At 33.8% G+C, this 27,665-nt stretch overlaps 1 protein-coding gene across 3 annotated transcripts in view; it reads right to left on the bottom strand.

The window, feature by feature from the left end:
* Positions 1 to 27,665, bottom strand: part of LOC125074070 (hemicentin-1) — a 407,628-nt gene that overhangs the window by 23,502 nt on the left and 356,461 nt on the right. For all 3 annotated transcript variants that reach the window (XM_047685297.1, XM_047685298.1, XM_047685296.1), the window contains exons 6-7: positions 21,043 to 21,200; positions 2,964 to 2,981 (exon numbers count right to left, since the gene is read on the bottom strand). In XM_047685297.1, coding sequence (XP_047541253.1) covers positions 2,964 to 2,981; positions 21,043 to 21,200 — 176 coding nt within the window. The remainder of the gene's footprint in view (positions 1 to 2,963; positions 2,982 to 21,042; positions 21,201 to 27,665) is intronic.

The following is a 27,665-nucleotide window of genomic DNA, read 5'->3' as shown; positions in this document are numbered from 1 at the left end:
GATACGGCACGTCTTGTGTACTTCAGTTATTTCCATAGTATAATGTCGTATGGCATCCTACTCTGGGGTAATGCAGCTGACATTAATACTATTTTTGTACTGCAGAAGAGGGCTATTCGTGCAATTTATAACCTGGTCCCAAAAGATTCGTTAAGAGGTAAATTTAAAGAAATTAAAATAATGACTGTCGCTTCTCAATTTGTTTTTGATAATGTTATGTATGTACGCAAAAACATAAATGATTTTCCCAGAAATTGTGACGTACATTCTATTAACACTAGGAACAAGAATAAACTTGTTACTCCAAGTACCCGATTACACAGGGTTAGTAACTCTTTTTTGGGGCAATGTATACGTTTTTACAACAGGATCCCAGAAAACGTTCAAAATTATTCAATTATAAAATTCAAAAGAGTCGTTAAAGAGCGTTTGTGTGCTAAAGGATATTACAACACTAATGACTTTTTAGTTGACTGCACACCTTGGGAATGAAATGATCGCCTCCAGGCTGTTTCAAACAACTAATATATACTTATCATTGTACCTACATGGAAAATGGTTAAAAAAAATGAAAAAAAAATATATCCCGCTGAGTTTCTTTCGCCGGTTCTTCTCAGGTCCGAGGTGCTAAATTCCGAACCGGTGGTAGATTTTTGACAATCAATAAGCAAGTGCAAACACTTCTATATTGAATAAAGATTTTTGACTTTGACTTTGACTTTGATTGCTTCTTGGCAAATTTCATGATTCTACATCAACGGAAAGTACCCTGTAGATTTTGATTTCCTTTGCAAATGTATGGAAAATACGTCATAAATGGCACTATCTTTGCATTGCGTAGGATAAGAGACTTGATTATTTGACAGCAAGTGACCGCATATTTGGTATTTATTTCAACTTTGTACAAATATGCGTTCCCAAGAACCCTAATAATAATTTATTTCTCCACTGTAATGCTTATCTGCAAAATAGTGAAAACGTCATCTTAACAAAAGAAAATATGTTTGAATTTGGAATACTAAGTAAAATAAAATGTACCGATCTTAAATCTAGCTAGGATCAAAAATCGGCTTTTTTTGGTGATACCAAATGTAAACCATGCTCTTATGTAATAAATTAAGTTGTGTAAAATCTTAATACGAATAATTAAACCCAAACAAAAGCTGCATTAAGTGGGAAGTGTTCCTTTAAATTGTTTTTGACGTACCATCAAGAAATGTAACAATTTAAAAGTTAGTATTTAATGCGGCCTACAGTTTATACCGAGTTGTTGGTATAAAATTTTAATTGCGCACCCTTGAGGCTCTTAACAATTTTGAACTGTCAGTCTGTCTTTACGAAGTTTTGTTGCGGATATAGAATTTATGGACGTGACAGATTCAAGAACGACGAGATTTATATTGAAATATAAACAGGAATGGTAATTATTATATCTCTAGTAAAACATAAATTGTTTCATCCTTGTTTTTAATTGCTAATACTGTTACTCTTTTTGACATCATTGATTTGAAATTCGAGGGAAGAAGACAGCACTATCGAACTAACATCTCTACATAACATTTGTAGGTTGTGAAACATTTGTCAATGATTCGCCAATCGTCTGTTCAAAAAACTTCCATTGGATTATTTCCATTGGATCCATCAATCGAGCAACTTATGATAAGTAGTAGACGTTGATCTTGAGAAAGAAGATATCTGCACGTGTCGGTTGAAATTTTGTCATATGAGTATCCACAAACTCGCAAAAGATCTTAAAGGACAGAAGGCGTAAGCGTCTATACTTTTATTACATGTTTTAATTGAAAGTACGTAAGCAGAATAGCAAACAGGCGACTTGATGGTAAGTGTTCATTGCGTCCAATCGACTTTGTCAGAAATAATAACCATCGCTGACATCGTTAATGCGCCATCAACCTTTGGATCTAAGATGCTAAGTCCTTGTGCCTGTCGTAACACTAATTTACCCTTCAAACTTGATACATAACAACATTGCAAAGTATTGTTGTTTGGCCGCAGATTCTGTGGCGAGTGCACACACAGCCCTATCACCGAGTAAACGTGTACCACTTGTATGTGTATGTAGGGTACCATTAGTATAATGGAAACATTACCAATTTCAGAATTTAATTGAGATTAATCTCTTCCAGCGATAGCATGGCAAAGTTTAGTCAAAGTATTTGCATTTTAGATAACAATTAATGAGTTATGCATAAACAATAAGGGATGTGGGCGTGTAATGTGTCTCTGTTGTTACTTCATTATTTTAATGTTAACTCGTTTGAGGGAAGTTTCAAATTAATTTGTGGGGGTAAGTAGCTGACTGTATTTGTTGATATAATGATTACTGGATTATTATAAATAAGGTATTTTTAATAAATAAAATAAATATTGGACAACATCACATACATTACTCTGATTTCAATGTGCTAAGCTAAAGCACTTGTGTTATGGAAAATCAGAAGTGACAACTACATACACCCAGACCCAAGACAACATAGAAAACTATTGAACATATTCTACATCGACTCGGCCGGGAATCGAACCCGGGACCTCGGAGTAACGTACTCGACCAAGGAGGTCGTCATCTTTAATGAACCTTAAAAAAGGATGGGTTTTTATGACTTTTGTGTGGTAGCTTTATGGTGGTACCAGGTGGTATCAGGACATTGTAATGTAATTGAAACATACAAATATTTACAATGAGTGTTTATATTGATTAATATACAGGATATATTATTTGGTAAGCCGTGAAGGTCTCGCGGCAGGAAACTTGCATGTTTTGGACCAAATTCTGCCCGAAGCGCATTGAAGCGGTTTGTTTTGACCAGAATCAATCTTGTTTTTTTATAGCTCAGTTCGTTTACGGGCCCTTACTTTATAATAAAGAATAAATTATATATTATCCAAATAATAAATCGTTATTTTATTTTTAAGGCTAGTTTATATAAAGAGTAACTACTTACCGATTCGAATTCCTTAAGCTGCTCAGCAGAACATGAAACAAAGAAAACAGTATTATAGATAAGAGTAACATTTAATTTGGAAAGAAATCATCTGTTAAAAGTTAAACCGCCTGAAAATTTTCCACTGCCAGTCAGAGGCCTTAGGATAATTTTGTGCCTAAGCCTTTTGTTGAGTGAAACATCTTAGCGTCGGTTGGGACTTACTGACGTCAGCGAAGGACTGACTGGATAACCTATTAAAATGTATACATAAATATATTTTAGTCCTGATTGACTATCAATGACGGAATGTTCATTACGGAATCTTTTGTATGAATTTTATCTAAACGCAGTAAGGAATTGAGCTATGAGGTTTATATATATATAAACATTTATTAGTATTAAAATAACAGCCGTTGCTTCTATAAATTAAATATAAAATTTTGGAAATAAAATTCGGTATAAATTTAAATCTGTTTCAAGAAAAAGCCTAGTACATCGCCAATTTAAAAGATCCTTATAATCTAGCCAGTGGTCAATTTTATTATACAATACGTATTTATCTGTAGCTCAGGACCTCATTGGTCTAATAAGACTTGAGACTCCGGATTGGGTCAATAAGCAGTTTTTATACAGGTACGATACGATAGAAATAATATCGTTTTTCGTCTCGCATTTTTAAATTTGGACCGATAATTATTGTTTTAATATTGACAAATAACCAATGTTTGTTCTTTTTTATAAATGAGACAAAAATAGATTCTTATTGATATTTTTTTTTTTTTTTAATTTTTTCAGTTGCATTTTTGACTTATTTTGAAAAAAAAAAAAAAAAGTGATAACTCAAAAATGGTTCACTTTTACATTATGCATATGGGGGTTAAAATTATCGCAAATAATCACCCCTATTACCTCCTAACGCAAATACGTCGAATAACCAATAACCCCGTATATATTTATCGAGTATTTATCAATAAGGAAGAGTTACTTACATTACTAGATTCCAAGAAGTATAAGTATACTTAATTGTGTATTAAGATATTGATTTTGAGCTAAAAAACTATGTTTCAAGGCCTTATTGTATTTATATTATGTTTAAACATCTTTGTAGCACACAAAGAACCTCTAAAACCTATTTGAGTTATTTATTGATGTGAAAAATCCATTGGCGCGTAACGTAACTCTCTTATCGGCATAAGAGGTGCTCTCTACCTTTGCTCTCTACTCCACGCACGCAGCGTAACGCGTATTCAATACAATTCGTCTCTTCTCCACGTAAGAGTGTGTTTTGCACACGAACCAAAAATACAAATTATTTTGATTACTTTCCATTTCAAGCATTCAAGCAATTTGTTTTTTTAAAAAGACACACAGAGACTGAAAAACTGTTCTCTGTATAGATCCGTATCATTTATGAAAAATAACATTCTTTGTTTTTAGAGTGTATTTAATGTAGAATAGAGTATCCGACATTCATTAAAACAGAATTACGTTTCGGAAGTAAACGGGTTTCCCGTTTAAATGAATCCCGCGAAGCAACGAGTTCATTTAACACTTGAAGTTATTTGATTTATGATCTTGTGCAAAATTGTTATTTGACATTATTAATATATGTTGAAATACTCGAATTATTTCATAAGTCAATAGTTTTTATGTGCGGGGTTTTTTTCAAGTTGAAGCCTTGTCATATCTTTGCATTATTTATTGTATGTTTGTTTGTATCTGCGTTTGTACTATTGTGTGAGATTACTTTATGTTTACATATATAATTATACTAACTAACCCTTTCGGGTCGGCAAGGGTAGAATAAGGTTCTATATAAAATGATTATATTGAAGGACTAAACGTACAAAGAATAATATATTTTTATTTTGGTCCAGATCCGGGGAGCACAGATCAATTTAACAGATTTTCATTACGAAAATGATTAAGTATATGTGAGAGGTATGCTGGTGCCCAGGGACTGAGATACAACGCGAAAAAAAGTGAACACCTGGTGTTTAAAGGCGGTTAGAAAGTTTATACTAATGTTCCACCTTTATATCTTGTTGGCACTGCTTTAAGAAGAGTAGAACGGTTTAAGTATCTGGGTCACTGGGTTTCAGACAACCTCAGCGATGACGACGACTTGGAGCGAGAGTGCGCTCTCTCTCTTGTACAAGGCATATTGCCAATCCTTTTACACCTGCAGCCTTTGGTTTAAGTATACGCAGCGCGCGTACAGCGCTCTGAGAGTTCAGTACAACAATGCATTCAGAGTGCTGTTCGGATTGCCGCGCTACTGTAGCGCCTCCGAAATGTTTGCTGAGAGGCGTGTTGATAGCTTTTATACTATTATTCGCAAGAGGAGTGCATCTGCGCTTCAAAGGTTACGAACTAGCTCTAACGGCATTCTGTGTGCACTGGTTGACCGCTGGGACTCGGAAATACTGCGCCACTGGATACTGCTACATGCTGTCTAATAATGGCGATTATTGTTTATGTGTTTGTTTCTGTTTTGTTTTTTTTCCTTTTATATATATATTTTTTTACTAACATTAATTATAAGGTTGCCATGTAACACTAAAATTAAAATATGTACTATGTCTGAGACAAAATGAATAAATAAAATAAAATAAATAAATTACAGTCAGATCGATGGCTAATGAACAAACCGACATAGAAGACAAATATACGCATACCAATTTTTATTTATATCAATTTGATGATATACATTAATATAGATATTTAATCAATTACATATAGTTACGTCTACGTATGACAGCTGAAGATCAAGAATTAATTTAACAAGACAATCAGCTTCTGGAAAACCATGATGTCACATTCTATTTGATGCCATTTCGATCTTATGATCTTACTGGAAGCAGTCTCGGCCTACTGGATGAAGACTGCTTCATCAGTGCTAGTGTCCAGACGAGAAAAGATACACATTTTCACATCAGACACGAAATATATGAAGTCCTGTAATCGTTGATGGTTAAAGGCTACGTAATAAAGAGCGTAGGTCGTAGAAGATAATCTTGGCTGCTCACCATCTAGAAAACATTGGTAATTACGATTACCACTTAGCTGGTTTATTCGCAATAAATAAGGAGGCATATACGACACTAACTACAATACCTTCGCTAGTTAGAGAAGCACTCAAAGAAGAAGAAGGGAACCACAATTATTTGATAACAGAACCCTAAAATGACCACCTGTTTGAGTTTAATACAATTCTAGTAAACACTATACTCTTAAAATAATCTAGATAAATGTTCACGGCATGAAAATATCGTTTACAGTATTTTCCATTGAGAATTTTTCAACGCTTTTAAGGAACTAATTGGTTGGAATTTCACTTTGGCCGACTTTTTGTTACTTTTTCTTGTTGTTCTCCATAGGGATGGATGATTGTCGATAAAATTTGTCGATAGTTTTATCGAAGTTTATATAGTATATAGAAGTTCACGGCCAGGAACTGTTTTTTTTTAGGTGGTTAAAAATTAGGATTATTCAATTTCCGAATGATTATTATTTAATGTTTTTTGTTACTATAAATGAATAGTGTTCTCCATCTTAATGAGTGGACGTTTCCGTGTCCTATAACAAATTCCGGTTACATCCCATTTTCCACATACATCATTCCCATCGTATTATACTGTACGGGTTGTACGGTTTGTTTATATTGTACGGCTTTGTATTTGATCGGCTAAGCTTCATAACCACGAATAATTGGATACTCTATCAAATGCATCGGATACATAATATATCAGCATTCAAAAAGATATCCTCGACTTTGGCTTGCATTTTTATTAAAAAAAGTACATACTAAAATTATTATCATTTAATCACACTCACACACATCATTAAATTTTTCAGAAAAACTGCATCTCCAAGGCTTAAAATAATTGAATAAAATATCATGTTTAGTTAATGATGAAAAAAATTTGGTAAAACTTTGGGCATAATAAACAAATGTCGAAGCGAGTAAATACTGGGGTATTTACAATTATAATATACTAGTTGGAAAAAAGATATATATAAGATGAGTATAATATATTAAATCTTTCTATTCACACTTCTATATTTGATTGGTCAGCATATTTTTTTCCGACAATTTCAACAATCATAAACATTTTTACGTCAATCTAATCTAACACCGACAAATTTCGATACATAAATAGTTTATCGATATAATATATTATCGATATCAAAACATCACTACGCCTTAATCCGATTACGATAGTAGGCTGCATTTCGAGGTATTTTCAAGTCACAAATGTTTTGTATTTATATTGTATTACTGTTGTTAGTGTTTCGACATTTTCTTTGAAATTTTCGTTTTCTTTTTATTGTCAAAGTCAGTTTCTGTTTTCAACGTTATATTTTTAGAGTTAGGTTATTTATGTATTGTTTTGACTTTTGATAGTTTTGGTAATATACGTTGAATCAAAATATATTTCATTTCATATCATGATAAAATTAAATTTAAATTTCTTATTTCCATATTTATGAGCTTAAAATTTTGACTAAAAATCTTTTTCTATGTACATTTATAATTAATAATTATAATATCTCTTTCGAATTACGCTGTAGCAATTCGATATTAATTAAAACTTAATTTTTGTGTAAAATGAACTCATAACACAAATTTGCCTATTATTATATCTTTTTAAAAAAAATATATTTGATAATGTTTAACATACTTGGTAGAGCCTTGTGCAATCCCATCTGGGTAAGTATTCGCTATCCACTAATCGTATTATATTCTACCATCAAACAGCAAAACTTAGTATCGTTGTGTTCGGATTTGAGGCGTGAGTGAGCCAGTGTAACTACAAGAACTAAGGACATAACATCTTAGCTACCAAGGTTGGTGACATTAGTGATGTAGGTTATGGTTAAAATATTTTATAATGGTGGTATTACAATTCAGGTGGGCTCCTTTCCCTGATTAATGTACTTATTAAATTAGCGTGGTGTAATCAGTATTGCTGTGTTCCGGTTTGAAGGGTGAGTGAGCCAGTGTAACAGGCACAAGGGACGTAACATCTTAGTTCCCAAGGTTATGTTGATGTAAGGAATGGTTAATATTTCTTACAACGCCATTGTCTATGGGCGGTAGTGACCACTTACCATCAGGTGGCTCATTTGCTCGTCCGCCTACCGATATCATAAAAAACCACCTGTTACTTATATGTATGGTTAGTGTTGAAATTGTAAATAAACAAACAAATTTTTTCTCTACCATCTTTAGTAATTAATAAAATTAGTCTATTATAATTTATCGAAGAAAATTGATTGCTTCGATGGAAGTTTTTATAAAAGAAAATTAATTTTTAACCCGAGTGATTAATGATGAGGGACGCGTTTTGCTAGATTTTCTAGAATAAAGGCTGTTTCAGACTAACTTAATACAGTATCCGTAGCAGATTTTCATTTTTATCTAACAAGACTACTTTGTGGTAGCGCTTTGTGATAGATGTTCTACCGTGAAATAGCAGTATTTAGGATTGATTTGTTTAGATTTGAGCCAGTGTAACTACAGGTACAAAAGACCTTGGTGGTGCAGTGGTAATTACTTACCATCAGCTCATTCCATTATTTTTATACTGGAACTGTTTTGTGCTGCTTGGTGTATCAGTAAAAAATGTGTTATTATTATCTATTATTAATAATACCACCTGGTATTTCTTGATAAGTAATACACGGGATTTATTAATATAAGTAGTAAGTTAATGTCCCATTGTTACTAAAAAGCCTTTCCTTAATAGAATACTTGGAGTGCATCCGAAAACTCTACTCTCCAGCCACGATGATACACGTAGCAAAAACCTATCTGACACATATCGGTTTCCTGCCAATGTTGCTTTAATCATTGAGCATGAGATACATTTGAAATAACACATGGACTTTCACTGAGCTTATAATCACGACCTTTGATTTAGGTCCACTATTTTATTCACAGGTATTTTGACTTCTAGGCGGGATATATTATATTTTTTAATTGTATTTCACTGACATGCCTTTGGTATTTTAAATGTTAGATAAGAGTAACTACAGAGTTTATTGCCGGGTTTTGATAGAATTTACATTGCGATCACGATTCGTGCTTATAATGCCTACTTGAATAAAATATAAAAAGTTTTATTATATACTATTACTCATATCATATATATGCTATATGATATTAACTTTTATATCTAAAGTTCCCCTTAGGGTAGAATGGGGTAAATTAGCGCACGTCGATCAGTTCATCTCAAAGAACTCGTCGGTGACAGAATGAAAAATTGCACCAACCTAATTCACCACCGTTTGCGATGTAGAGAAAATTGATGTCGCATTCATTGTCGCTGATAAGAGATTTGACTCTCGTGTTTACACGTAAAATTCATTAATTGTACGATGACAAATAAAAATTAACCTTTATTTAAATTCTTCTTTATGTGTACAATTGTTCCAGAAAATTCTATATTATATTTAGTTTTATATCTTTATTCTATATATATCTAAAACTGAACCGAATTTGGTATGATGCAAGATTGAACTCTACGACGACGACCATCACCTACAGCGTGAGCGAAGCCGCGGGTGACAAATAGATTTTAATACAATAAAATTGAGGACGTCTGATCTGGATTTGTATGTTATGAAATTATCACTTGTAAGTATTTATGTTTATATTTTGAAATTACTAACAAAAACCAATCATTTAACACATAATAAAAATTTCGCGCCAAAAAATACAGTCTTTTTTTTAAATTTTATTCGACAAAGAATGCAATTTGTTATGATTTATATTTTTATTATTCTCAATCAAAACCACGAGTGCGGTTCTGATTGCGAAAATAACGAAACAATGAAATTCCATTGTATATTAAGACAAAATAAAAATACACGAACGTTCGGACATTTTTTTTTTATTTTGCCTTGTCAAAACTGTCGTCAGTAAGTATTCCATGAAATTGACGGTGTAACGAAAACGTTATAAAAATAGCGGTTCATACTTTTATACATTTAAATGTATATTTTATAATTTATACTATGTTGCGGTCGTAGGTTTTAGGTATAAAATGGTAGCCCATCCTTGGGGTTCAAAATTGCATCATACCAAATATCATCAAATTCGAATCAGTTCTTTATCGGTCTGTATGTTAAGTTCTGTAATCTTAGGTTTTACTGGAAAATCTTAAGATTTACCTTAATTCGAGCTTTTACAGTAACATATATATTATATCCGTTCATTTTTATATTCGTTTAATTTCGATATAAATATATTTAATTAAAACTAATCATGAACATAATATATAAAAAATATTAGTTATATATTTACAAACGTTCCGAGAGAGCGCTTCCAGTAATATATATATAACGGGTTGGAAAATTTAATTTCCTGTGCAAAGGGATGGTTAATTAAAGACACCAAGACATGTTAGATTAATGTTCTCATATTGAAAAGACTTTCTATATTTACTTGCTAAAGTAATACTTATTTATCTGATTACATTTATTATCGATTTATCTGTATAGCCATAAAAATATGCTAATTAGTGATGTTTTGATAATAGAATGTTTTTGACAAGCTACTCCTACGCGTGCATCTTAACCGATGATTTCATTCGGGTTCAAACCCAGGCAAGCACCACTGAATTTTCATGTGCTTAATTTGTGTTTATAATACATCTCGTGCTTGGCGGTGAAGGAATACACCGTGAGGTAAACTGCATATGTCTAATTTCAACTAAATTCTGTCACATGTGTATTCCACCAATCCGCATTGGAGCAGCGTGCAATATGCTCCAAGCCTTCCTCCTTCCTTCCTCAAAAGGAGAGGAGGCCTTAGCCCAGCAGTGGGAAATTTACAGGCTGTTAATGTAATGTCAATTCCTAGAGAGAGACAGCAATGCCGAATGTATTGAAACTTGATATTAAAATATTGTAGGAGCGAGAAAAAACTATAGCATTTGAATATATTTTCAGTAGGTTAACAATAAAATAACTCTTAAACATTGATACTGCAAGACCTATAAACTATATCTTATAACCAACTATAACGATTTAGTAAATATTTATGTATCCCTGTCTCTGTGATTAACTCGCTCACTTCACAAACCAGAATATAACATTTAGAGTATTGTTTTTAACTATAGTATGACTAGTCTAATGATTGTGGGTTAAATTCTTAATTTGTATTTATAATAAAAAAAAGAGTAACTACTGAGTTTCTTACCGGTTCTTCTTGATAGAATCTACATTCCGAACCGGTGGTAGCTTTACTATAAATAGTTTGTTAAATGACGATTCAAAAGTATCCACTAAACTGTATTTGAGCCGCGTAGTGGAGTTAGTTCTAAACGTGCTATGTAGAGGATCAATACAGGCTCCGTATTTCTGTTTAATGGTATAAATTTAAGATAAACCATTTCATTGTTTTTATTAACATAACTATGTTATTAAATTATACATCTAATCTATTTATATAATCTACATTCTGAAAACGTGGAAAATTTAAATGGAATTTATCTTAAATAATAAAGATTCAACGGCTATGTGTTTAAAGTATATTTCTTTTGGAATAAAACGTCGTCTATGTGATGGTTCAAATAAAGTCGTTATTTTTGAGTATCTGTAATAAAGTACGGTTAGTGGAACGTCTACAACAAAAACTGGAATCGGGCAATTTTCCCGGATCTCACACAAAAAAAACCGTTATATTTCTGGCGCAAGCGATGTGAGGTAGCGTTATTAGATATTCTATTTTATCATTGGCTGAATTTGATACGTCATAGTCTTGATAATAGATCGTTATTAAAGATAAAAAACATACATTCATTATTTATTATGTGTACAATTTACACAAACATTTACAATAATAATTCATTAAAACAGTGGAATAAGGTTTCATTTTTAAAGATAGTTATTAAAATAATAGTAATAAATGAATATGATAATATGACATAAATTTATATATTGTATAGCAACAAGGCAGAATATGTAGAGGTATGACGTCATACCAACATCAAGCCGTTTGCCATCACGGTATGCCAGTCGGTATCGAGTACGTCAATTGAAATCTCACATCTAAAAATCGTCTTAACTCAAAGTCTTGTATTTCAGTCTAAATTTTGAAAAACATTTGTAGAATTTATCTTATGTTTACTTACAGCTACGCTCGTGTTTAAAACGTTGGTCGCGCAGGCATAGGCAGGCATAAAAGATGTCCTTTTATGTATTTCAAATTTCGGTTAAGTAGTTTCGCTGTGGAAAAGCAACAGACAGACTGGCAGATAGAGTGAATTTCGAATTTATCATATTAGTAAAGATTACCATAAGATTGAAATTTACTATTTAAGGAAAATTGATGTTGTAATTTATCTTTACCACTTTCTCTTATACATGATTGTCCTTGATTGTATCAATGTGATCTATTTAATTGATAAGGGCAACCACCTGATGGTAAGTCACTAAATATTCATCAATATTCACATCGCCAATGCTCCACTAACCTTGGGAACTAGTATGTGACGACCTCCGTGGTCGAGTAGTGTGTACACCGGTTTTCATGGGTACGCCACTCCGAGGTCCCGGGTTCGATTCCCGGCCGAGTCGATGTAGAAAAAATCATTAATTTTCTATGTTGCCTTGGGTCTGGGTGTTTGTGGTACCGTCGTTACTTCTGATTTCCATAACACAAGTGCTTTAGCTACTTACATTGGGATCAGAGTAATGTATGTGATGTTGTCCAATATTTATTTATTATTATTTATTATGTTATATCCATTGTGCCTGTTACGCTGGCTCACTCACCATTAAAACCGGAACATAACAATATTGAGTACTGTGATAATCTGTTTAGTGGATGGTACCTACCCAGATGTGTTTGCACAAAGCTCTACCTAGTTTGTTTATTTATCGCTAGATCCTATGACACGCGCCTGCACATTAAGTTGCGCAGCTTGAAGTAAATGAGAGAATGAGTAACGAGCCACATTTACAGAGATGTCCTCGATTAAAATAATCACAAAGAAGTTTATAAAGAAAACTATTTTGCTATCTTTGTTACGCGACTCGGTAATGTGTGTCATAATGGACGAGACTCAAATGTTTTATAATAAGCAAGCCATAACCGTATGCAATTTAACATTAGCAGCCTGTAATTTCCTCTCCCTTTGAGGAGAAGGTTTGAAGCATATTCCACCACGCTGCTCCAATGGTGGAATACACATGTGGCAGAATTTCGTTGAAATTAGAAAGATGCGGTTTTCTCACGATGTTTTCCTTCGCCGCCGAGAACACTGTATTATAAACACTAATTAAGCACATGCAGAATCTGTGGTGCTTGCCTAGGTTTGAATTCGAAATCATCGGTTAAGATGCACGCGTTCTAACCACTGGGCCATCTCGGGTCATGCAACTTAATTAGTGAATATAAGATACATCCCTATACATTATTCCAATTGAAGAAAACAAACATTAGATTTACGTATTCCGTGCGATTTTTCATTAGCTCAGCTATTTGTGCACCACTAACAATTCTTGAAAAGTATATCTTTATTTATAATACAACAGTATTCCACTTAATTACTTATGTCGTTTAATTTTACTTCCAAAGTTCCGATAACAGTTTCGTCAACGTTCAAAACTTCATTTTTTCTTAAATCCATAATGAATATCATAGATATTCAAGCTCTCAACGATCATGAAGCTTTTCTTCTTTAGTGATAAGCCACTAGCTTTGGGAACTAATATATTGTGTCTTTTGCACCTGTAGTTACACTGGCCCACTCACCTTTGAATGGTGGCCAAATATCTGATGACTGAGTGCTATCTACCCAGACTCGCACAAAGCCCTAGTAAAAGATTTTTACTAACTTTAAGCTGCTTGTTTGGATTTGATCCTGTCGTCTCTTGTTAACCAACCTGTTATGTCCACTTAAATTAGCTAAATTTTATTTAAGGACCTAAAGTTTTTGCTTAAAGAAATTCATATTTAAAGTTGACAGTAAAGGGTAGAGGGTTCCGCTTAAGGGATATATTTTTAATTAAACTGTTTGCGCCTTGATTATGTAATAACTCAATAAACGAAGATTAAACTTTAAGAAAAAATCTTTATTGATATTTATAGAACTCAGTTTGGTATTATTAACTTATAAGATATACAAATAGTGTTTTGACTGCGACTTCATTCGCTTGTGAAAAGGGAGGGGGGCGTGGGAAGTGTATGCTTGTGATGATCAGTTGTGTATTTATGTATAACCTTATATTTCGTTGGAAAGGACTTTCGTATATTTGCTATATTAGAATATTAAAGCAAACATAAAGAAAAATAAATCCAAGCTTTGTTATCAAGTATTGAGTATAATTGGCTTTATTTATTATCTCTTCCACGATGTTTAAATTTACTGACTTGGTATCTAAGTTAAAATAATACTTAATTAGATTATGCTGATATGTAAAAGCTAATAAATAAAAGTGAGTAGGCTTAGAGTCAATAAAATATACAAAGATTTAGAGTATAATTAAAGTATAATAAAAAATTTACATAGTCATTCGAAATTTAAAAATTTCGATTGTGATTTTGCCTGAAAAAAAAACATTTATCAACTTAACGCCGGGACGCCGTTGGAATGAAGTTCCTTTCCCTATAAATCATGTTTTAAATAATAGACACAATGAAATAAATCAACAACGTTTGAGAATAATTAAATGATAAGAAATACAATTGTTATCTAAAATACCATGTGAATTAAAACAATATAACGAAATGTTAAAATATTGTTATATAAGAAACAGTCAGTGTAAAGTCGCCTAGAGATGGTATAACGCTTTTTTCTTAAATGAAGATTTCTTCCAGTTCACAGTTCAGTTCCAGTTCTACGCGTAAAAGAACTTCGTTCCAAAAAATATTCACCAAGAAACTAATACAATAAAAAACTTTAAAAAAAGCTATAGTTGATTTGTAGATACCACAAATATATTAGTTTTTACTCTGTGGTCGGACTTGTGCAAGTTCTTCTACACAGAATCGTAGGTACTGGCCATTTGTCCTACGTTGGCGCACGAGCAAATGGGCCACCTGATGATGTAAGTGGTCACCATCGCCCATAGACAATGGCGCTGTAAGAAATATTAAGCATTTCTTTTATCGCCAATGCGCCACCAACCTTAGGAACTAAGATATAACGTTAACTGTAGTTTTACTGGTTTACTCATCCTGCAAACCAGAATACAACTGGTTACTGCTGTTTGGGGGTAGAATACTGAGTACTGCTGTTTGGCGGTAGAATATCTGATGAGTGGGTGATGAACCTACCCAGACGGCCTTGAACAAAGCCCTACCACCAAGCCATTATCATCAAATTATTAAGAGACATAAAATCCTGGCTCCCAAGGTTTGTGCTGCATTGATGTAAGGCATATTCTTACAGTACCAATGTAGTCTGTAAACTGTAACTGTAAAAACAGCAGAACTCAGCTTTGTTGTGTTTCAGTTTGTGAGCCTGTATAACTACAGGCAAAAGGGCATAACATCTTAGTTCCCAAGGTGACGCATTGGCGAAGTAAGGAGTTCATTTATTACATCGAAATTGTCTGGGCGGTGTCGACCACTTACCATCATTTGCCTGTCCGCCTACATATATAAAAAAAAAAAAAACATGAGTTCTTTGAAACTATATGTCCGATTGACTTGAAATTTAGCATAGTTACTCCTTTCGCGACGTAGACACTCACTGAAAAATATTTATTGGAAATTTCAACTTTAAGGGGGGTGAAATAGGGATAATATTTTATGAATTTTAACCGTACGAAGTGTCGCTATTAAATGGATAAAGACAATCTCAATATTGAGCTCACAATATTGATTAAAATGGTTTTAATCAATTTTGATTAAATTCAGATAAATAGCTTCCAAGTAAAAACCCCGTTCGGTGAGAAACGAAGTGTGACGTTTCATTTGTGGAAGTTATTGAATTTGACTTATTGGCGACGGCCGGTGGGGTTGGAATAATGAGAAGAATGGAGACGTCTTAAAATTGTATAATAATAATCTTATCTTGTCGTTTGTCCAATAAATATATATTTTTTTAATGATAAAATTATGTTATATATATATGCTGTATCGGAAGACAAACGTAAATATGACCAATTTGACAAACGTTGGAGAATAGTTTTTGAATATAGAAAATTTGGACAAACATTGGGACATATAATTTGAATATCGAAATGTCTACTTAAATATCACATAATTCATAAAGGAAAAGAGACAGCCCAGTGTCTAGAACTTGTAAATATACAATGAAAAACAAATATTAGGTTCATTAGTAATGGTTAAAATTGATATGCCTTATTATATATATATTTATCTACAAACCAAACATTCTCCTCAAGAGGAAATGAGGACTTTGCCAGTACAGAGGTATAATTACTGACATTAAAATTAATGCAATTATATATAAATATATTATAAAAAATATCGTGAGAACATCTCCATACATTTCTTGTTCCTTGTCGCCAGTTGCAGGTGGGTGGCGTGCTTGGACCGCGTAATATTCGTTCCGGCCAAGCCATTTGGCTTTATATTAAGATGTATAGCGTTTTATATACAACTGGCTGTTAATATGTTGTTTCGATTCCATTTTTGAATTAAAGAAACGAAAAGAAGTGACCAGTTAATACCGATTTTCATTTTTAATTTTAAGCCGTAGTCCAGATATGGCTGTAAGTACAATTCGTAAAATTGTTGTAATAGTGTTTGCTGTACTTTTTTTTAAATTGAACTACTATGCAGGTAAGCTCTTGTCTACACATATAATAAAATTGGAGTATCTGTTTGTAATATTAAAATAACCGCTTTTTACTAAATGCATATGTATGTATACACGGTACATATACGAAAATAACATTTTTTTTTCAATTTTTGTCTGTCTGTCTGTTTGGTCCGGCTAATCTCTTGAACGGCTGGGCCCGATTTTGACGGGACTTTCACTAGCAGGTAGCGGAAGTAGGTACTTAGGTTAGTTTTATTTTAGAATTATATATAAAATAATGATAAAGTCACACTGAATTATCTAGTAGCGCGCGCAGCCAATATTGTTTTTGTTAATTTCAAACGCGCACAAAGTCGCGGGCACAGCTAATATCATATAAATGGATAATGGAGTATATGTCTAAGAAACTCGTAGGTAGGTTTTTCCAGCGAGATCAATGAAAGTAAAGAATTTAAAATGGCTAATAATAATTTTATTTTAAAAATGAAAATGTAATTTATTTGTTGAATCTAAAACATGAGACATTTTAAAAGCATTTATTTGTCTTGCAATGTAAGTATGTGCGCGTGAAATCTTGCAACTCGATTTAGAAGCAGATACCTTTAACGATGGAGCTGAAATTTTGTATACACGTTTAGTTATGATGTCAATGCACGGTCAACTGTGTGACGTCATTCTAAATCCAACATGGTGGCATACCCAAGATGGCGGACAAATTATTTTTAATGCACTCCTACAATATCATATTAACTAACATAACTCGAAAAATAATGTGACGTTACTTATAATTAAAGTTAGATTTACTCGTGTAGATAAACAAGTAAATTAAATAATTTGATGTAAATAATTTTATCTATAGAAATTTTCAAACCAAGTACATAAATCTCGCGATAAACTTTTATATCTTATAAATTGTGTTAAATATGTCAAATGTGATATGACGTTACAACTTAACAGTAGAAGTTTTTTTTACTTTTAATTTATTTGCCTTAATAATATAAATGAAAGTAGAAAACTGAATTTTTCAAACTGTTAACAATTTTATCTTGGTAGATAAAATGTGTTATGTAATATCTGCTGGGTAAACGCGGCGATAAAAGTTTTGACAGCGATTTAAAAAAAAATATAGTGTTCAATTTTGACCTGAATGAAATCACATACATTTCGAGTTTCAATACGCAGCGTAAAGTTCAAAAACTCGATACTCACCGCAATACATTTCAGAAATTTGTATGCGACATTGATTTTAATATTCGAAACATTTAAAAGGTTCAAGGGATCTCAAGGGAGCCAGCTAACAACGCAGGACATATCATAGTGTACAAGTATGTGACCAAACAAAAAGTTCAGGCGCATTTTGAAGGCTTATATAATATAATAATTTTGATAAGTTAAAGGGGGGTGGAAAGAGAGGGTAAGGGCCCGATTCTTTTTCTATGCACCGGGGCCCTTGCCTACCTAGCTACGTCACTGATAGGTGTAAGTAGATTATTAACATTCCATGAGTGAAAAACGATGTGAGTTTTACGGAATAATACCGCAAATAAAGGACATCTAATATTTATAAATGCGAAAGTGAGTTTGTTTATGTGTTTATTACTCCTTGGGGGTCTTAACTATTCACCCGATTATCGTATAATTTTGCTAACACGTTGTCCACCAATACAGTACAGACAGTATCGTATCTAACACCTCCCCCCCTCAAAAATGGATTTAGCAACGAAAACTAGTAATACTACAGTTACAGCCTGCAAATTTTCCACGGCTGCGCTAAGGCCTCCTCTCCCTTTGAGGAGAAGTTTTTGAGCTGCTACAATGCGGGTTGGTGGAAGGTACAAGCCACGTTCAGTGGTACAAGCCTAGGTTTGAGCCCGCAATCATCGGTTAAGATGCACGTGTTCTAACCACTGGGCCATCTCATCTCTTAGTAATATCAGTATGTAACATATAGACACTGATTATGTAAATTATTTTCATAATACATCACATGAAACTCTATAATTTTAGACTTTCAAATGAAATAATTTCATTGCAAAATAAAGTATTTAAGTGATTCATTAATTAATCAATCCGAATTAGATGACACGGTTCCGCGAGCTCGGGTGTTCCACGAAGGGGCTGGCGGGACCCTAATTTAATTATTTCAAATGCGTTTGTCTTAATTTTAGAAAAGTTTCGCCATTTAAGATGTAATGTTCACTCACTGGTGATTTCAAATTGCGTTTTTTGTGAAACGTTTATTAGGGGTACGACCGACTCTCATACCGTCACGGCAAGCCAGGATAATAAATAATTTATTTCAGATTATATGTAAATCTTGTTAATAACAATTATCTTGTACTAGTGTTAGTGCAATAGACAATACTAAAAAAGAAATTAGAGATTATAAACAGTGATCGATATAGAAGCGGTCAAGTCTGCTGGCGACCATGCTTAGTATGCTGTTGGTACTGCCACTGACTTTACGCACTAGGGTTGCGCTCATCCCGCATGCACTACAGAATCGCGGCAGCCCAATCAGCACCCTGAACGCATTGTTATATGACGCTCTATACTTGTGTGCGCGTGCCTTTGATGCCCGTGAACTTTACTTTATTTATTTGGCTCCATATTTATTAATCATTCTTTCATCAGTCCCGTGACGGTACTGTATTTTATGTTTTATATAAACCCACATATTTTGTTTGGTAATGTATTGTAGGGAGAAGGATAGTCAGTTCAAACCCAGACAAGCATCAAATTGTTAATTTGTGTGTCATCATTGCACAGATGTAAACAAAAACGACGTAAGGAAACCTGTGTGGGTCGGATTTTGAAAGCAATATGATATTTACCTTCATAAACAGAAGTCAAGAGTATTGACCAGTAATGAAATAATATTTACAAGCCCTACTGTAACTCTAAATGACTGTTCCTGTCAAAACATTACTATAGCAATAAAACGCGCGTTTAAAAAGGTTAGTGTAGTAAGCGTTTAATCCAACGTACCTTGAAATGGTTGTCGATTTGTTCAAAACTTCGTCCCGTTATTAATTAGTCAGTAATTAAACTTAAAATTGTTATTTTAAGAGAACTCGGGTTGACTTTAAACACAGTCCTTTATATCGTACAATTTGTTTGATCAGGGAAATAATAATGACCCAGTTACCCAAATGCAAATGAAATTAATGTCGCCCTTAAAATGTGGTAATACTTGTTACAATGCCAAGTTTCGATTTAAATAATAATTAAATATATATTTTACTTAAAATACCGATTCTATTATAAACTTATAAAGAGTGTAAACTCCATTCCAACCATAAGCGGAGAAAAGTCAAATAAACAACATTTGACAGGAAATTGACGCGATATCATTGGTCGAGGGCTTGATTAATCTATGATATTCACTATGGATTTGCGAAAAAATGGCGTTTTGAACGTCCACGAAACTGTTATGAGAAATCTGGAAGTAAAATTAAAGTTAATATGAATAGTTAAGTGTAATAGTATTGTATTATAAATAAATATATATTAATCATAAACTCTTAGTAGTGTACAATATTAGTAAATACGTAAGTGTAAGGTTTTATTATCTTTGTTCCTAATTCGATTGGAAAAGACGTACGTAGGCGACGTCACGGGATGTCCAGCAAATGAAAGGGCGCATCGGTTATGGTAATAATTTATAGTGAAAAAATGGTGTAAAATACATAAAAACATAGAATGTAAGTAATAAAATAAACATACAGATACTCACACACGAAGCCACACAGTAGTATAAGCTGTACACGACACGCACACAAGGGAGTCGAGAGCAGAAATGATGTAAATGCCAATAGAAGTAATGTTACTACAGGAATTTATGGGTTTTCCAGATTGGTTTACGTTTATGGATCCTCCACTTCTTAAGGTCGTCGTAGTCTTAAGTTGGAAAAACCGCCGTTTTTCCGAACCTATACGACTTGGGAACCTTCAAGAAGAGAGCGTACTCCTTCCTGAAAGGCCGACAACGCACCTGCAAGCCCCCCTGTGTTGCAGATGTCCATGGGCGGTGGTAGTCACTTTCCATCAGGTGAGCCTCCTGCTCGTTTGCCACCTCTGACATAAAAAAAGTGTGTCAAAAGGTCTTACCAAGTAAGTCCTGTTGACTTTGAGTGTGTAACGCGACGGGCCGAGAATTGTGACACTCTTGAAAATGGCTTATGATAGAGCTCAGAATGTGAACGTCTTAAAGGAGCAACTGTCGTATGGTATCGCGAAAGAGTTCGAACCTGACACTCTCAATGTCTGGCATGTTCAAATTTCGTACGTATCCTAAGAAAAACTTATATAAGTAATGACAATATATATCTACGCGATTCAGAGCTTACCTGTATGTTACGGTTATCTGGAGTGAGCTTTTGCGTGCCGTTGAACCATTCGATGCTCGCAGCCGGACGTGCTCCGGACACCTTGCACATCAGAGTAAGCAAAGTGCCTTGTGTTGCGTGATCCTTTATACCCGTTATGGCGATCTTGTTTGGTGGAACTGTAAAAGAAAAATATGAATTTTATAAATGAATAATATTGACGAACTAGTTACGTACACACACATCAAGAGGACTGATGATGCAGCGATTCCTTCATCGTGAGAACCAAACTAAGTGTAACATTGCAAATGTGATTTTATAATTTAAATATTATTTTTATTCATTCCAATTACTTACATCGAGTAGGTTAGACATGCTAATTAGGAAATAAGTTTTATTGTAATTTCTTTTAATTAAATAAGTTTAAATTAGTTTTTGGTTTTTTTTCGACCTTTCGACTGTAGCTAACGTAACTGGCGCAGTCGGTAGGATACTAGATAGGGACAGTTAGGTCATCACTAGTATCCAGAATCTACGGACCAGCTGCAGAACCGGAAGGCGAATCCAGACTTCGATTCACGAGGAGAAACCAGAAATGAAGTATATGTGAGTACATTTGAACTTTTCTCGTGTTGCTCTTATCCTAGTTGTATTTCCAATCCAAAATTTATCACCCTAGAGTTCATAGATATCGGGAATCTGCATCGCAGCAGGCCCGACGTCGTAGTTTAGATTGTAACAGAAATTTAAATTTAAAATTTAATTCTAAGTTAATAGGTTTAGATAATACGAATCCTAATATGTCTCAAGATCCGGACACCATTTATAAAATTCTTAGGATTGTGCCCGACTTTGACGGAAACCCTAATGTACTTACGAGATTTATTAATATTTGTGACCAAATTGTAACGCAATATTTAAACACCGCGCCTGGTTGCGAATTATCTAACTTGTGTCTATTAAACGGGATATTAAATAAAATTACGGGTACTGCCGCCGCTACTATTAATTCTAATGGCATACCAGATAGTTGGCTTGGTATCAGAACTTCACTAATTAATAATTTTTCTGACCAACGGGACGAAACAGCTTTATACAACGACCTCTCGTTAGCCGTACAAGGAAATAAGACACCTCAGGAATTTTATAGCCATTGCCAAACGCTATTCAGTACGATAATGACATACGTTACACTTCACGAGACTTTACCGACTACGATCGACGCCAAACGCGATCTTTACAGAAAAGTTACTATGCAGGCATTTGTTCGCGGCTTAAAAGAACCTTTGGGTTCACGAATTCGGTGTATGCGACCCGAGACCATAGAAAAAGCTCTTGAATATGTTCAGGAGGAATTAAATGTTACATATTTACAACAACGTACAGACGGACTAAAACAGCAGTCGACCCCTAAAATGCAACCCATTCCATTCTCACAATCTCGTCCTCAAAACTTTCAACCACCGATATTTAATTGGCCAGCGCCTGTAGGACAACGTCCTATACAACAACCACAGCCTTTTAAATTTAATTTTAATCGAAATCAACCTCCGTATAATATGCATACAAAAACGCAACAGATGTTTAGTGCACCACCGCCTAATTATAATTCACGCAGTAATGTTTTTCGTTTGTCACCTAGGAATAATTCCCCTCAAAATTCAATGCCAAAGCCTATGAGTGGAATCCAGAGTTTTAATACCAGACCTTTACCTCATACCCTAATGACTGGACATGACTGGCGTAAATCGGGTAACCCACCACCTACAAATTACCTAAAATCTCGCGAAATGAATATGAACGAATGTTTGCCGTATGATAATATATATTACAATTACCCGGATTACTACTATGAACAGGAATATAATTACTACAATGAACCTGAAGACTACTACAATACTAATTACAGACCCGACTATTACGATAATGCTATTGCTTATTACGATACGAATAATGACCGTTTATTAAATGAAGCCGAACCACAGTCAGAAGCTATCTGTACCGATCAGGATTTTCATTCAGATCAGAAATCACCCAAACCAAAATAGAATTAAACTTACAGACGCAAAGACAATTACCGTATATTCAAATTAAAAACCCTCCGCTTAAACTTTTAATAGATACCGGTGCAAACCAATCTTTCATTAGCCCTCACGCTGTAGAAAAGTATTTTTCAAATTTTCCATTAAACTACGATCCATTTGAAGTGACTAATGTGTATACGACAAGTAGGAATGAGTATTCTATTACATTACCGTGCTTTGACGAATTTAGGGATCCTCAAGACATTAAATTATTCATTTATAAATTCCATGACTATTTCGACGGACTGATAGGACTAGACTTGTTAACGAAATGGGAGGCTAAAATTGACTTAAAAAATGGATACTTAATTACTCGCTCTTCTTCAAATCCAATTAGTATGTATAACTCTCGCAATGTTAATCTATACGAGGACATTATCCCAGCCGGAACTTCAAAATTAATTCGCATTCCTATTAACTCCCCGGATGGAGAAGTTTTTGTTAAAGAGCAATTAATTTGCAATTGTATTATCCATGAATGTCTTACCACAGTAAATAATAGCCGTGGTTATTTAGAGGTAGAGAACCCAACACCTAACGACATTATATTATCTTTAGACCGGCCGGCGAGTGCTGAGTTGTTTAATATTGAGTACACATGCACCCGACATACGACACGCCGACAAGAAGTACTATCACGCTTGAGAACGGATCATTTAAATTACGAAGAAAAAAGTAATCTAATAGCTCTTTGTTCTAAATATGCAGACGTTTTTTACATCGAAGGCGAACCGTTAACATTTACTAACAAAATTAAACACAGAATTAGAACCATTGACGAAATACCCGTGCATTCGAAAAACTACCGCTATCCATTTATACATAGGCAGGAAGTTAGGGACCAAATAACTAAAATGTTAGATCAAGGAATAATTAGACCATCTGACTCTGCTTGGAGCTCACCAATCTGGGTGGTACCGAAAAAGAATGACTGTTCTGGTAAACAAAAATGGCGACTCGTAATAGATTATCGTAAATTAAATGAAAAAACTATAGAAGACAAATACCCTATTCCAAATATCAATGACGTCCTTGACAAATTAGGTAAATGTAATTATTTCACTACTCTTGACTTAGCAAGTGGGTTTTATCAGGTAGAGATGGACCCTCAGGACATTTCGAAAACAGCTTTTAATGTAGAGCATGGACATTTTGAGTTTCTTCGTATGCCCATGGGACTGAAGAACGCCCCCTCTACTTTCCAACGCGTTATGGATAACGTTTTACGAGGTTTACAAAACGAAATATGTCTCGTATACTTAGATGATATCATAATCTTTAGCACGTCATTACAGGAACATATGAATAATTTAGAAAAAGTATTTCAAAGACTCAGGGAATCGAATTTTAAAATTCAAATGAATAAATCAGAGTTCCTCAAACTCGAAACAGCTTACCTTGGACATATCATAAGTAAGGATGGTATAAAGCCTAATCCCGATAAAATCGCAGCTATTAAGAAATATCCCATTCCAAAAACAGCTAAAGAAATAAAACAGTTTTTAGGACTCTTAGGTTACTACCGGAAATTTATCCCCGACTTTGCCCGAATTACTAAACCCCTAACACAATGTTTGAAAAAAGGTAAAAAGATTTCTTTTGACCCTGAATATATTAATAGCTTTGAAAAATGTAAAACTTTGTTAACAAACGACCCTATTTTACAATACCCCGATTTTACCAAAGAGTTTAATTTGACGACTGACGCTTCTAACTTAGCCATTGGAGCCATACTATCCCAAGGACCAGTAGGAGCTGACAGACCTGTATGCTATGCATCCCGAACATTGAATGACAGTGAAATTAATTATAGCACCATCGAAAAGGAACTTCTCGCTATAGTTTGGGCGACCAAATACTTCAGACCATATTTATTCGGACGAAAATTCAAAATACTGACAGATCACAAACCTCTACAGTGGATGATGAATTTGAAAGAACCAAATTCTCGTCTCACACGATGGCGACTAAAACTAAGTGAATATGACTTTACAGTGATATATAAAAAAGGAAAAATGAATAGTAACGCTGACGCACTCTCACGAATTGAAATACATACTGGAGAAACCAAGACTTTAATAGACGAAATTGATGAACTGAATTCCTTACTAGGTAACCCCTCCGATTTTATATCCTCTGATGTGAGAGATCCCCCTGACAATGTACCTCCAGAACAAAATCCATCTGAAAATGCATCTCTAATAGTAAATCCTTCTGAAATAATACAAAATTTCCCTGAACATGCACCACCACCTTCAAACTCCTCGACCGATACTGTACATTCTGATAAAGAAAATCCTATATTAAATATACCCATTACAGACGACCCTCTTAACAGATTTAGTAGGCAAATATGTTTTACAATAGTTAATGACGTTAAACGAAAACCAACAGTGACGAAACCATTCGATAACCACACGCGAACCTCCATACAATTATTAGAATCCAACTTAGAAGAAGAAGTAGTTAACGCCATAAAAGAATTCGTTAATCCTAAAATTAAAACCGGTATACTTATAAATCCACCTCTCGGAATGTATTCTATAATTCCTATAATTCAAGAAAAGTTTAAAAGTTCATCGATGAACCTCGTTTTGACGAAATTTGAAATTGAAAATATAAAAGAATATTTACGACAACAGGAGATAATTTCTCATTATCATAATGGAAAGACAAACCATCGTGGAGTAAATGAATGCTACCTTGCCTTATCTCGAAAATACTATTGGCCGAATATGAAGCAACATATTTCAAAATTCATAAATGAATGCACAATATGCGGACAAGCTAAATATGATAGGAATCCAATCAGACCTCAATTCAACGTAGTACCCCCAGCTAGTAAACCTTTTGAAATTATGCACATAGACTTATTCACTGTACATAATGAAAAATATATAACCTTCGTAGACGTTTTTACCAAATATGGTCAAGCGTACCATTTACGTGATGGAACAGCCATAAGCATTTTACAAGCTTTATTAAAGTTTTGTACCCATCATGGAGTACCTATAAATATAGTTACCGATAACGGAACAGAATTTACTAATCAATTATTTTCAGAATTTACACGATTACACAAAATCAACCATCATAAAATTTTAGCTCACTCTCCTAACGATAATGGTAACATTGAACGGTTTCACTCGACAATATTAGAACACCTTCGTATCCTGAAGCTAAAACATAAAGATGAGCCCATAATCAACCTCATGCCATATGCCATTATTGCTTATAATAGTTCCATACATAGCTTTACTAGATGTAGACCCTTTGACTTACTAAACGGACATTTTGACCCGAGAGACTGCGTTGACATAGACTTCACTCAACACTTATTGCAACAATACTCATTAAATCATAAAGAAAGAATGAAAGAAGTATATAACATTATAAACAGTACTTCTCTTGAGAACCGTAGAGCCTTAATTGAAAATAGAAATAGGACTCGAGAGCCAGAAGTTGAGTATGCACCCCAACAACAAGTCTTCATTAGGAATCCTCTTGCTAGCCGTCAGAAAACAGCATCACGATTTACACAAGATACAGTTCTAACTGACTTGCCTATCCACATCTATACCTCTAAAAAACGTGGTCCTGTAGCAAAATCTAGATTAAAACGAGTCCCTAAAGGAGCTAACTTGTTACAGGATAGTGCTACTCCTGCTGACCATTCACATGACAGACTCTCGCGAGATAAAACTTGAAAACTTGGACGATGGACCTGGATTATTACCGTATAAACTTGGACCGATAAGACTTACTACCCACCACCATACATTTCTACAGTATATTAAGTTAGACAATATAGAAAATAAAATAGAACTTTTAACGACTCAACTAAAAAATCTTCAAAACCTTCTTAATAATGATACGTACTTACTCTACGAACTCCAAATAAATTATCTTACTGAAAAGCTTCAAAAAGTCTCTGATCAATTAAGGTCTTTGGAACCAAATCGCGTTAAAAGAGGTCTTGTAGACAGCTTAGGTTCCGTAATTAAAAGTATTACAGGCAACCTGGATTATCAAGACGCATTAAATTATAATAATGCTATTAAATTATTAGAAAGTAATCAAGATAGAATAGTATCCGAGTTTAATAATCATGTTAGTTTAAGTAAGGAATGGATGCTGAAACATAATGATGTACTTAACGAACTAGTTGAAAACCAAATTAAAATTAACGATACTTTACAGCTTATTTTAAATTCTAATGTCTATAAAGAAAATAGTTTACTTAAGTATGCGAAACTTGCTCAACTTTTGGTAATAATAGGAGAAAATGTAGAAGACCTGATGACTGAATTAATTAGAATAGAAAATATGTTAGCTTTTATTCGTGTTTCTAGCACTCACCATTCCATGTTAGATATACATGTTTTAAAATTAATGATAGATAAGTTAACAAAGTTATATAATAAGAATCAAATTATAGACTTAGAATTAAGGGAATACTATAATATTATAGAACCGGGATATTATTATACGGAGAAGCAAATAGTAATAATTTTTAAATTTCCAATAGTTTCCTCGGATATCTATGATCTCTATAAACTT

The sequence above is a fragment of the Vanessa atalanta genome, chromosome 26 (assembly GCF_905147765.1).
Source record: "Vanessa atalanta chromosome 26, ilVanAtal1.2, whole genome shotgun sequence".
Taxonomy (NCBI): domain Eukaryota; kingdom Metazoa; phylum Arthropoda; class Insecta; order Lepidoptera; family Nymphalidae; genus Vanessa; species Vanessa atalanta.
This window is presented reverse-complemented; position numbering and strand designations above follow the sequence as displayed.